The sequence below is a fragment of the Elephantulus edwardii genome, unplaced genomic scaffold (genome assembly GCF_000299155.1).
Source record: "Elephantulus edwardii isolate Elephantulus edwardi_28Jun2011 unplaced genomic scaffold, EleEdw1.0 scaffold00126, whole genome shotgun sequence".
NCBI classification, from domain to species: domain Eukaryota; kingdom Metazoa; phylum Chordata; class Mammalia; order Macroscelidea; family Macroscelididae; genus Elephantulus; species Elephantulus edwardii.
Genome location: NW_006399876.1, coordinates 8,643,769 through 8,656,175, shown reverse-complemented (window position 1 = coordinate 8,656,175; position 12,407 = coordinate 8,643,769). Strand labels below are relative to the sequence as shown.

Below are 12,407 nucleotides of genomic sequence, written 5' to 3'. Positions count from 1 at the left end.
GGAGGGACAGTGCAGAAGGGGAAGGCCCCCTATGAGGTGGATTGATTCAGTGGTTGAGGTAATCGGGATGGGTGTGTTGGAGATGGTGCGATTGGCACAGGACAGAGCAGAGTTTAGGGCTGTTGTACATAGGGTCACTATGAGTCGCAAGCTACTCAACGGCACATAACAATAACAACAGTCAATAAAACACATATAACCAAAAAAAAACCCACAAAGAACCATTTTTCTGGTAGTTTCTTACTTCTTCCAACATGTATCTGACATAAGCAATGGTATTGCTCATTCCACAGCCTCTTCTGAATCCAGCTTGAATTATTGGACATTTCCTGTGGATATATTGTGCCAGCTGAGTTTTTGGGTTTTTTGTTGTTTTGTTGTGGTTGGTTTTTTTTTTACTAATCATCAGCAATATTTTATTTGTGTGTGCTTTTGAGGATATTGTTGTTATGTGTTGTTGGGTCACCTGTGACTCATAGAAACCCTATATACAACAGCTCTAAAACTTGCCTGGTTCACTAACTCTACTAACTTGTCAGTCTCACTAATGCCGATACACCTACCCCCATTGCCTCAGTCACTGTATCAATCCAATGATCTGGGGTCTTCCTCTCCTGCACTGTCCCTCTACCTTTCCAAGCATGCTATCCTTCTCCAAGGATCAGTCTCTGCTGTCCATATGCCCAGTGATGTGAGATGGAGCTTCAAAACCCTACACTGCAAGGAGAAACTTGGTTTCACCCTCTCCATGACAGACAGACTTATTTGTTTTCTTGGCGGTCCATGGTATGTTCAAGATTCTTGTCCAGCACCACAACTCAAAGGCATCAATTCTTCTGTCATCCTTAGTCATTGTTTCGCTCTCTGATGCATAGCAAGTAATTGCGAAGGCCATGGCCTGGATCAGGAGCACCTTAGTCTCTAGACTGACATCATTGCTTCTTAGTATTTTGGAGAGGTTCCTGACAGCAGATTTTCCCAGTGTAATTCATCTTTTATTGCCTTACTGCTGGTGCTAAGAGTGTTTATTGTGTACCGAGGAAGCTTTAATTGTTAACAACCTCAATCCCTTCTCCATCCATCATGGTGCTGCCAATTGGCCTAGTGAATCTTTGTCTTCTTGATGTTGAGCTTCAATCCATATTGAAGACTACAGTCCCTGACCTTCTGCAGCAAGTGCTTCAGGTCCTGTTTAGGTTCAGCAAGCAAGATGTGTCATCTACGTAAAATAGGTTGTTGATGAATCTTCCTCCAATACTGATGCCACATTCCTCCTCATAAAGACCAGCATCCTGAATGACCTGTTCTGCATAGAGTTTGAAAAAGTATGGAGACAGGACGCCTCCCTGACCCCTTTCTGATTTTGAACCATGCAGTGTTTCCTTGCTCTGTCCTGGTCTGAGTATAGATTTCGCATGAGCACAATCAAGTGTTCCGGGATTCTCATTCTCCTCAAGGTTAGCCACAATTTGTTGTCATTCACATTTTGTAGGACCACCTTTTTTGGAGGGCACAAATTTGAGTCTCTTCCGGTTGGTAGCTGTCTTCTTAGATTTCTTGGCATAGATGAGAGAACACATCTAGGGCTGTATCTGCTTGCTGAAACACTGAAATACCAATTTGTATTCCATCAGTTCCTGGACTCATTATGCCGAGCTTATTCTTCCTTTTTGTCTTTGCACATTTCATGTTAAAGCTTTGCTTTGTTTTGTCTTGTCCAACTGCAGTCTTATATTTTCTGATCAGTTCTCTTACTTCACCATCTCTACTGTTTGCTTTAGCTTCTCTACATTGAAGAGCAAGTTTTAGAATCTTACCTAACATCCATTTTTATCTTTCCTTTCTTTTGTTTTTAATGATCTTTCAATGACCTTTCACTTTCTTTACATATGATGTCCTGATGTCATCCCACAGTGCATTTACTCTTCAGTCACTAGTGTTCAACACATAACACCTACTTTACAGATGGTTCTAAAAGTCAAATGAGACTGAATCTCCAGACGTACGTGGTTCGAATCAATCAGATGCTCTGCTGGAGAAGAAGTGGAATCTCCTCCTGTACCAGTCAGATCCGATTTGATTGTACACACACACACACACACACACACAAATTAAAAAAAGTCAAATGAGATAAACTCAAGGTTTTGGCTCTGTGGACTTGTTTTAATTGTTTCAGCTTCAATTTGAACTTGTATATGTGTAACTGACGATGTATTCCACAGTCATTCCCTGGCTTAGATTTGACTGCGAATTTTGAGCTTTGCCACCGTCTCTTTCCACAGATACAGGCAATTCTGATTTCCAGCAGTGGAGGTGCATTTATGGTCAAAGACCACAGCAAGGATTAACTTCAAGGGGAGTAGGGCATGATGCAAACAATGTCACATATTCATGGATGGAAATCATATATATGCAATGAAGTCGTGATCATGAGCCAATGAAGGGTCACAGAACTTCCTGGGAGCTTCTAGATTAATAATATATAAGGAACAGCCACACATTTCTAGGGACATGGCATCACTGGCTAGGATATTCTAGACAGAAACTCTCTCCCATCTCACCTAGGTATCTCTTCCCCTATATCTCTATTTTTAATTTGTATTCTTTCCCCACTGAATTAGAGAAAGCCCTCTCCCAGAAATTAGTGTGTCATAATAACACATTCTCAAAACTAAGAGTCTAGTGAGGCTAGGTGATTTACATTAGGGGGTGTCATGTGAGCCCCCTAACTTTCAGCTGATATTTATGGACCTAGTCCTGGGTTGAAACAACATCAAGAAGACAAAGATTCTCACCACTGGGCCACGTGGCAGCACCATGTTAGATGGAGAAGAGACTGAGGTTGTTAACAATTTCAGCTTGCTCGGTTCTACAATCAATGCTCTTGGGACCAGCAGTCAGGCAATCAGAAGATGAATTGCATTGGGAAAATCTGCTGTCAGGGACCTCTCCAGAGTGCTGAAGAGCAATAATGTCAGCGCAGAGACTAAAGTGCACCTGTTCATGCCATGGTCTTTGCAATTACTTGTTATGCATCAGAGAGCTGGACAGTAACCAAGGATGACAAAAGAAGAACTAATGCCTTTGAATTGTGATGCTGGAGAAGAGTATTAAACATACTATGGACTGCCAAGAAAACTAACAGGTCTGACCTAGAGAGAGAGAGAAACCAACTTTCTCCTTGGAGTCACGGATTTTGAATCTTCATTTCACATACTTTGGGCATGGGGCCAGGAGGGACCAGTCCTTGGAGAAGGATATCATGCTTGGAAGGGTGGAAGGGCAGCACAGGAGAGGAAGATCCTGATGAGATGGATTGACACAAGTAACTAACTGGGCAACGGAGACACAAGCGTGTTAGAGTCAGTGAGACTGGCTCAGGATAGGGTGGGTTTCAGAGCTATTGTACACAGGGTTGCTATGAGTCACAAGCGACTCGATGGCACATAACAACAACAACAGTCCTGGGTGAGAGGAAGGACCGTATGCAAGAGCTAGGTTCTGGATAGATAAGGGAAGGAAAGCTGAGAGTTCCCTGAACGCCATGAATTAGTATTAAAAGAAGGGAGATCCAATGAAATGGATTCTGGATGATTACTTTGGTCAGTGTTATCTATAAATAAAAATGAACCGCTTTTTGTAATTAGCAAATTCCATTCACCAACTTTGTTTCTTGCGTGCACAGCTTGGTCCTCCTAGGGGGCCAAAGCCGCATGTAGTGGTTGATATTGATACCATGGGGTGGGAGCAATATCCTAATATCTGCTTGAAATTTTAGGGCAACCTGCCTGTGGAACACTTGTGGACTGCCAAAAGAAAGAAGAACCAATCCATTTTAGAGCAAACGCAACCAGAATGGCCCTTAGCAGCAAGACGGTGAGATGGCAACTTGCTTCTTGTGTCACAGGAAAGACCAGGTTACTATAAGAGGACATCATATTTAGTGAAGTAGGAGGAGAGTGTAACAGAGGGACCCTCTCTGTAAGATGCATTGACACAATAGCTGTGAAGATGGACTCAGATTTGCCTTCAATCATCAAGATGAGTAATGTTAGGTATTATATGTATGACAACAACCTGGAACACAGGGTGCACTGAAGGTGGACTGAGGGGGAAGAAAATGTGTAATATTGAATAAAAAAAATTTTAAAGATGAGTAATGTTTCATCCTATTATATATAGTCTCCGAGAGTTAGCCCAACTCAACAGCAACTGACAACAAGCTGATGATGGATCTATCAGCGGTACCCCTTTACTCTCTTTTCTAGTAAAAAAGGTGGGCACTTGACCCAGGCCAGACTCGGAGCCTCCACTGACTGACTAACCAGATCAACCTGAGGAGATGAATCAATTCAAGGCACAGAGAAGAGGCGCCTACATTTTCCTCATCTGTAATTTGTGACAAGGATAATACTTTATGGATCTTGTCGTGAAACTTAAGTGGGTTTATCACACAAAGTCCTTAGAACAAGTATGTTGCAACATGTATATGCTGTTTCAAGAGATCATTATATTTTAAAGTTTTTTATTATTTATTTGTGTGTCCCATCAAATCAGATCTGACTGGTACAGGAGGAGATTGTCCCTCCTTCTCCAGCAGAGCATCTGGTGGATTCGAACAGCGCACCTCTGGGACTGCAGTGCAGCTGCTTGCCACTAGGCCACCAGAGCTCGCCTGAGATCATTGTTTTTATTGTTACTGCTGTTCAGCGTCAAACGCTATTCCATTCACAGCAGCTAGGTCACAGAGGTTGCACTCTGAGGAGTAACAAGTTCTTTTCTCTTTTTTTTTATGGAAAAGTAAAAGAAAAGATTCTTTCATTGTTTTACAAACCCTCCCCCAGGTCCCCTCCACCATGTAGCCCTCGCTCTAGTCTCCTGTGATGACAGAAATACCTAGTTATATCTCTCTTTTAGACGGTTTTCTCCCTCCTCTGTTTCAGTGCAGTATACATTATTGAACACATCTTACTCAGTCTCTCCCCAACCCCAAGGACAGTCCCATTCTACAACAGTGGCATCATGTAATATTTGTCCTTTTGTGACTGGGATATTTCACTCAGCATAATGTTCTCCAGAGTCAACCATTTTGAATAATATTGCATGAGTTCCTTGTTTTTCAATGCAGCATAGTATTCCATTGTGCGAATATACCACAGCTTCTCTAGCCATTCGTTTGTTGATGGGCACTTAGGTTGTTTCCAACTCCTTGCTATTGTGAACAAAGCTGCAATAAACATGGGTGTGCATATATCTGCTTGGATGTCAGCTATGGTCTCTTCAGGGTATATTCCCAGTAGTGGAATTGCTGGGTCAAATGGTATCTCTATTTGCAACTTTTTGAGAAAGCGCCATACTGCTTTCCACAGGGGTTGCACCATTTTACACTCCCACCAACAGTGAATCAGGGTTCCAGTTTCTCCACAACCTCGCCAGCATTTGTTGCATGCTGTTCTGTTAAATTTTGCGATTTTGACTGGGGTGAAATGATATCTCATAGTTGTTTTCAAGTTCTTATTTTTCAAGTCTGCATTTGCCAGGATATAACTGTGAGCAAGGCTGACACTTGGCCACCATCGTGCTCCTGATGCAAGATGAGAGGGCACCGAGCTCCTAGCACCAAGTCTAGCTCAGCAGGTTTTACCAAACAAACAGACAGAAATCCACTTCCCTCTAATTGGTTCTGGTTTCTAGTTAACCTCCACCGCGTTTCAGATGCTGCAAATCTTTCTTTTTAAAGGTGAAAGAAAAGATAGTTTTGTTAGAAAAGATACATCCCATAGTATGAGATGGGTCAGTTCTCCAAAAGTACAGAGGTTGAGAAAAGACCAAGGCTGTAAATCTTTTTTAAAAAAATTTATTTTTATCATTTTAATGAGCATCTACAGAGATTTTGGATTTCCATTCATTCATTGCTGCACTTCTCTCCCTGCCCATCCTCCCCCCCAAGGCTGTAAATCTTTATGGAATGAGACTACCTTTCACAAATCATTTGAAAAGCTGGACTTTATGAGGAAGAATGTGGCATCCAGATCAGAGGGAGACTCTTTGACAACCGGCATTATAGAAGTGACACAACATTGCTTACTGAAAATGAAGACTTGAAGCTCTTGCTGCAAAATATCAAAGACTACAGCCTTCAATATGGATTACATCATAACATCAAAAAAACAAAAATCTTCATCACTGAACCAATAGGCAACATCACCACAGATAGAGAAAAGATTGATATTGTCTATTATTTCATCTTACTTGGATCCACAATCAACACCCTTGGTGCCAGCAGTCAAGAAATCAAGTCATCTCCTGGAGAAGGAGGGACAATCTCCTCCTGTACCAGTCAGATCTGACTTGATGGTACACACACAAAAAAAATAATTAAAGAAAAAGAAATCAAGTCAAAAGACATACTGCAGGGACCTTTCCAAAGTGCGTGTTGAGGAACAACAATGTCAGTTTAGAGACTAGGGTGTTCCTGATCCAACCCATAATCATTTTGATTACTTGCAACTCATATTAAAATTCGACAGTGACTAAGGATGACAGAAGAATTAATGCCTTGAGTAGTGGTATTGGAGAAGAGACCTAAATATCGCATGGACTTCCACAAGAACAAACATATATGTCTTGGAAAAAGTGTAATCAGGATACTCGTTAGAAACAAGACAGGCGAAACTCATATTTGGGGCATGTAGTGAGGAGGGTCCAGTCCTTGGAAAAAGACATCATGGTTGGAAAGGTAAAAGGCCGTAGATGAGGAAGACCGTTAACAAGATGGAATCACGTGGTAACTTAAGTCTATAGGAGATGGTGAGAATGGTACATGATAGGGCATCAGATCTGTTATTCACAGGGTCTCAATGGCGGTTGACTCAGTGGCACTTTGGCTAGATTTGGACCACCGACTTTCTCGTTAGCGGTCTCAAGATAAGGTAGATAAATAGGGTAAATAGGGACATTATTAGTCCTAGGCGACTTGACGGGCACATAACAGCAGTTAGGTATGTTTTGCACTAAGCCACCAGGGCACCTAAGTGCATGTTAATTTCTTTCTATCTTAATGCCTCAGAGCTCCTCATTCAAACTTTCTTCCCTCCTCGTCCACGGTGAGAATGAGAAGGCAAATATTTCTTTTCAAAGGTGAATGGTGAGCGCCCAGTCTGAGGCCCTAAGCCAGGCTGTAAAGAGGGTGAGTCTCGGCCCCACGGGAGGGCCTCACACAGCTGCTAACAGTCTCCCAGGCATAACAGTCACATGAGCACTGAGTTCACGCCTCTGCCTCCAGGAAACAGGACTCAGGTGGCTTAAGGACCCGGCTAACTGGGCACCTGAGAAAGGAGTAAGTAGGTATTTGAGCAAACAAAATATTTATTAAATTAAGCAATTCTGTACTACACAGTTGAGTGCTTTGGGAGGAGCAGTTCTCATGGGCTGGAAGGCTGCTAACAACAGTCATATGCCTGGAGGAGCCTGAAGAGAAGCAGGGAGGCCCGAGTGCCTGCAAGTCTGCAGCGCGGAAGGCAGGTGGCGACAAAGGCCCGCTCATCGACGCCTTCCACCGTCATGTCCCGGCACTGTCCAGAGAACTCGGAAACTACAGTCAGGGGAAGAAACTGGCCCAAGGGTCAGGGACGTCCTGGGCTTGGAAGAGGGGCTCGAAGGACTCTCGGGTCTGCACATACCTCAGAGGCCGTGGGAGGCCAGACCCCGGAGGCCGTCGGAAACCACAGACAGAGGGGCAAAGCTCGGTCCCAGGAAGGTGAAGCCTAAAGGTGGGCGGGGTTATACGTTTGCAGGAGGAGGAGGAGCGGTGTCCTTACGTTCTCTGCGTGGGCGGTCGGTCCTCGGGTTCCAGGCCAGCTGAAAGAGATGCTGCGGTGGGCGGGCTTAACGTAATTCCCTGTGGGCGGGGCCTGGAGTCTCCAAGGAAGAAGCCTTCTAAGTGGGTTTAGCGTAGGCGAGTTCATGACCTTAGAGTGGAGGGAAAGTGTGTTGGTCATATGTGGGCGGAGCTTTTCCTTTGATTCGGCTCTGGAAGCCCGGCGAGGGGGTGTGGCTGGGAGGAAGGGAGAGAGTGTGTCTCTCTGGGACCAGAGGGTGTCTCTGCGGGGTTCCCTGCACTCGTGGACTAAGGCTCCGATGGGGCGGAGCTTGTGGCACAGCTAGAGGAGGCCCTGTGCAGCCCCTGGGCGGAGTTTATTAGTAGCCAATCTCTAGGCAGGCCGCTGTAAGGAGGCGTGACTTATTCCACTAGTGGGCGGGGGGTCGGTGGACACGCCTCTATCTGGGCGGAGCTTATAAGTCAATAGGCCGGGGCAATAGTTTTGCGGGAATTTCTGGATGCCTGATAGGGTGGGCAGGACTCGTACTTCCGAGAGGCGTGGCCGATAGTTGAGAAGTCCCCGCCTGCTGGGGGGCTCGTGCAGGGATGGGCGGGGCCTGATGGGTCTTGGGCGGTGCTGGGTTTGCGGGGGCGGGGGCGCTGCCCTGGGAGGCCGTCTGTTTAGGTCCACAGGCTGCTCGGCATCTGGTGCTCATTACAGATGACAAAGAGCCGGCTCTGGGCCCCCTTCCCCACTCCCATCCTCCTTTCCGAATGCAACGCATTTAACCCCTTCCTGCCTTGGGGAGTCCTGATTGCCCTATAAAGTATTGCGGGAAAGAGTGCTTTCTGTCCCATAAGGTGTTGTCACCCTTCTGCCACTGCTGCGTCTACACCTACTTCCAGGACTCTGGGGCCAGAGCCTCCCCACGACCCTTACCCCAGCCAGCAAACTTCGTCAGCGGCGACTCTAAGGTTAAAAGTTTGGGCTGACTCTGACAGAGACGTCTGGTTTGAGTTAGGGGAACGTGAGAGCCGGACCGGGGGCGGTGCGAAGCATTCCCTCCGCCCCCTCCAAGGCCCCCTGGTTCGTCCCCAGCTCCAGCCCCTCCTCTCTTGGTCCCCTGAGGCCCAGCTATAGCCTTCGAGTCCCAGCCCAGCTCTTAAGGCCAGATGGTGGTGTAGGACTCGGGGAAAGGAAGGGGGCCTGGTCCACCCCTCCTCGCCTGCCCGGGTGGTCGCGACGGCGGTGCCCAGTCCTAATTAGAGGCCAGGGAGAGGCTGCAACTGAAAAATTACAGGGGTGGTGGGAACCGGCGCCCTTCCCGAGGCTGCGAGCCTGGGCGAGGGCGGGAGGCTCTCCAGTGCCCCCAGGTTCATCTTCCACCAGCTCCTCCTCCAGTTCCTGGGACATTTCGTCCTGAGCAGCCTGAACTCAGGCTCAGCTGAGGTCTTCTGTTCCACCAAAGTGTGACCCAGAAGGGACAATGGGCTCGTGAGGTGGCCTGGAGCTGAGAGCCCAGCTCAGGGTCTTTCCCATGGGGTTCCTGTGCTCCCATTGCGGGGCCCTGGTCCTCACCTTCTTTCTAAAGCAGAGGAGGGCCCAGGGGGATAGTGGCATCCTCGGGAGACCCAGAGCCCAGCTTCCCTTCCCTCTCTGGGCTGCCTGAGGGATGGGAAGGAAAGTACCAGAAGCAGGTTAGAAGACTCACTCACCAGATCCACACATCACAGCTCGTCCAGAACCTGCCTTTTGGTTCTTAGTGCCAGTCTGAACCCCATGCAGCAGGAGCCCTTATAGTAGAACCTTCTCCAGGTAAAAAGGAAGAAATACAATATTCTCGCCTTGCTATGCCTGACATCTCTACTGCTGGGCTCCCTTGATGACACTGGATAAGGCCATGCGCTCTGGAGGTCTCCGCTTTCCCAAGACTCTTCAAGGGGTCTTACCTTACATCCTTGGGAACCCAGTCATGCTCCTTCTTTTTTTCTGCATCCTCTACCCTCCCTTCAGGCACCAGTAGGGTCTGGGACCTTTGAGCGAAGTTGGTACCCCGTTTATTGGAGAAGACCCTAGCACCCACCCCCTGAGGTCCGGGGGCCTTGGCCTCCTCTATCACGAGTTCCCAAGAGTCAAGTCTTGGCTGAAAGAAGCAGAGCTGGGGCGCAGATAACCCTGTCCATGTGATTGGCCCCATGGGTCCCTGGTGCAGCTCCATCATGTGTCCAGTGCACACCCCTTCCCCCACCCCATCACACACTGGTTCTGCAGGTCTGCACCCCTGTGAGGCTGCCCCGGGGGGCCACAGGTTCCATAGGGCTCTTGCTTCCAGCGTGGGTGACCCAGCGATAACAGTCGGTGACACGTTTGTTAGGAGCATGAGGGCCACAGCGGGTGCAATACACGATTCCCAGTGCAAGGAGGACCACCAAGAAGACACATGTTGGCACCAGCAGTGCCACCAACAGCCACCGGTCATCCCTTGGACTTCGACCTGCCAGGCTGGCCTCCCCCTGCACCGTGGGGACGGCTGTGGGGGTTACTGAGGGTTGCCATTGGGCTTGCTTAGGGTTGGACGGATCTTCCCTTGGGATATGAGGGGCTTTGGATTGGGGGTCTTTAGGGCTGGTGAGTGAGGTCTGGTTAGTGGGGTTCAGTTGGTGAGGGGGTAGGGGACTGGGAAGGGCTGAGGGCTGGGTGGCAGCAGGCACAGGGACTTGACGGGCAGAGGACAGAGGGGACCTGGTGGTGGTGGTCAGAGGGGGCAGGACAGTTGGTGTATTGGGAAGCTGGGTAGTCTGGGCTCTGAGCACCGGGACATCTGGGGCTTGAGGGGTGTGATGGGCACTTGGGATAGTAACTCTTGGGGCATGGTTAGCTGGAATTTGAGGCAAATGTGTGGTGGTCTGGGTGCCAGTGACCTGGCTATCTTGAGCCATGGGGGGTTGAAGCACGGGGGGTTGTGCTGGGCGAGTGGCAGAGATAACAGGGAGCTTGTGGGTGGGAGGCTGTGCTGGGCGAGGGGCAGAGACAATGGGGGGCTGGCGGGCAAGGGACAGATCTGGATAGCTGGATGAGATTCCTGGGAACTGATGGTCAGGAGGCAAAGCTGGGTGAATGGCAGGGATTCTGGGAGGTCGATAGGAGGCAGCCAGGGGTGGACGTGTGGCAGACATAAAGGGGGGCTGGTGGGCAGAGGGCACTGTAGGGCGTGTGGCAGAGATCACCATGGGCCTGGTGATAGACAGCACCGCGGAGTGATGGGGGACTCGAGGAGCACTGAGCGGAGGGGGCCAGGTGGCCTCTGGATAGGACCTCCTTGGCTCTTGAGCCTCTGGGAAGTTGGGTCCATAGGCCAGGTCGAAGTCCATTATCTGCGTGGGCTCCATCCACGGCATCGGCGGCACCTCGGTCCATCCACCGTGGATGGTCTCCCAGGCCTCTGCATCCTCCCTGCCGTCCAGAAACTCGTGTCCAAGGTCCTGGGAGATGCTGGGGCCCGGGGCTCCCGAGGGGCTGCAGCTAATCCCATCGGCCTCGAGCTCATGGCCCTCACTGCAGTAGCACTCAAAGCCGCCCACGTAGTTGACACACATCTGCTGACACACTCCGGCAATCTGGCACTCATCCGTGTCCACACAGCGGTGCGGGTCTTCCTCAGACGGTCGGAAGCCCAGGTTACAGACACAGTTATAGCCTCGTGGCCCGCCGAGTTCACAGCGATGCTCGCACTGACCCTGGCCGCAGACCTCCTCACAGCTGTGCCCATCCTCTGCCAGCTGGAAGCCCTCGGAGCAGCGGCAGGACACGTGCCCCTCTTCCTCCTCCACACACTCATGATCGCAACCCCCATTGCCCAGGTCGCAGCCAGTCCCTGAGCACAAGGGCCCAGCTCGAGACCAGCCCATGCCACCTTCGGGCTGTTTCACGCAGAGTAGAGAGGCCTCCCCGCCCACCTGGCATTGCACGGCGGCCACGGAGCCGAAGGGTAGCCAGTCCAGCTCGGTGGAGACCAGGTGGAAGGGCGTGGTGTAGACGGCTGGGCCGGCTTGTCCCTCCTCCTCCAGCAAGGCGGGGCAGGCGCCCTCGAAGCCGAACTGGCACAAGTAGCCATCGACGGCCAGTGTGCAGGAGCCTTCGAGCCAGCGATGCCCGCCGCTTGCCTCCAGGGCGGCGCAGCGCTGGGCCGGGCAGGACCCGATGATGGTTGGCAAGGCCCAGTTGGTGAAGGCCGTGTCCTGGTCTCCCGTGGTCCAGGTGAAGCCGCGCAAAGGTCGCTGCGGCTGGCATTGCCGCGGCTGCCGCTGCAGCCCAATCCACAGCAGCCCCCCGATAGGGCTGGCGTCCACCAAGCTGTCCACGCGCCGCGCCTCCTCGGGGGTCCGCGGCGTGGCCAGGTCGCCCCCCAGCTCGCGGCAAGCCCGCCAGGCCTCCAGGAAGGTGCGGCGCCGCGGGAAGAGCGCGTAGCAGCTTCCCGGGCCGCAGAGGGCGCGGGGCTCAGCGGCCCCGGGAGCCTGGCCCAGCGCGGGCACCACGGCCGCCCAGGCCAGCAGCAGGCGCAGCAGCATCGCGACGCCCCCCGAC

General features: G+C 50.2%; 1 protein-coding gene across 1 annotated transcript; it reads right to left on the bottom strand.

The window, feature by feature from the left end:
* Positions 1-10,075: 10,075 nt before the first annotated feature.
* On the bottom strand, positions 10,076-12,391 carry CD248 (CD248 molecule, endosialin). The gene is made up of 2 exons (XM_006893295.1): positions 10,998-12,391; positions 10,076-10,952 (listed from the first exon to the last, which is right to left on the bottom strand). Exons 1-2 carry the CDS (start codon positions 12,389-12,391, stop codon positions 10,076-10,078), a joined length of 2,271 nt encoding a protein of 756 aa, XP_006893357.1.
* Positions 12,392-12,407: the final 16 nt, after the last annotated feature.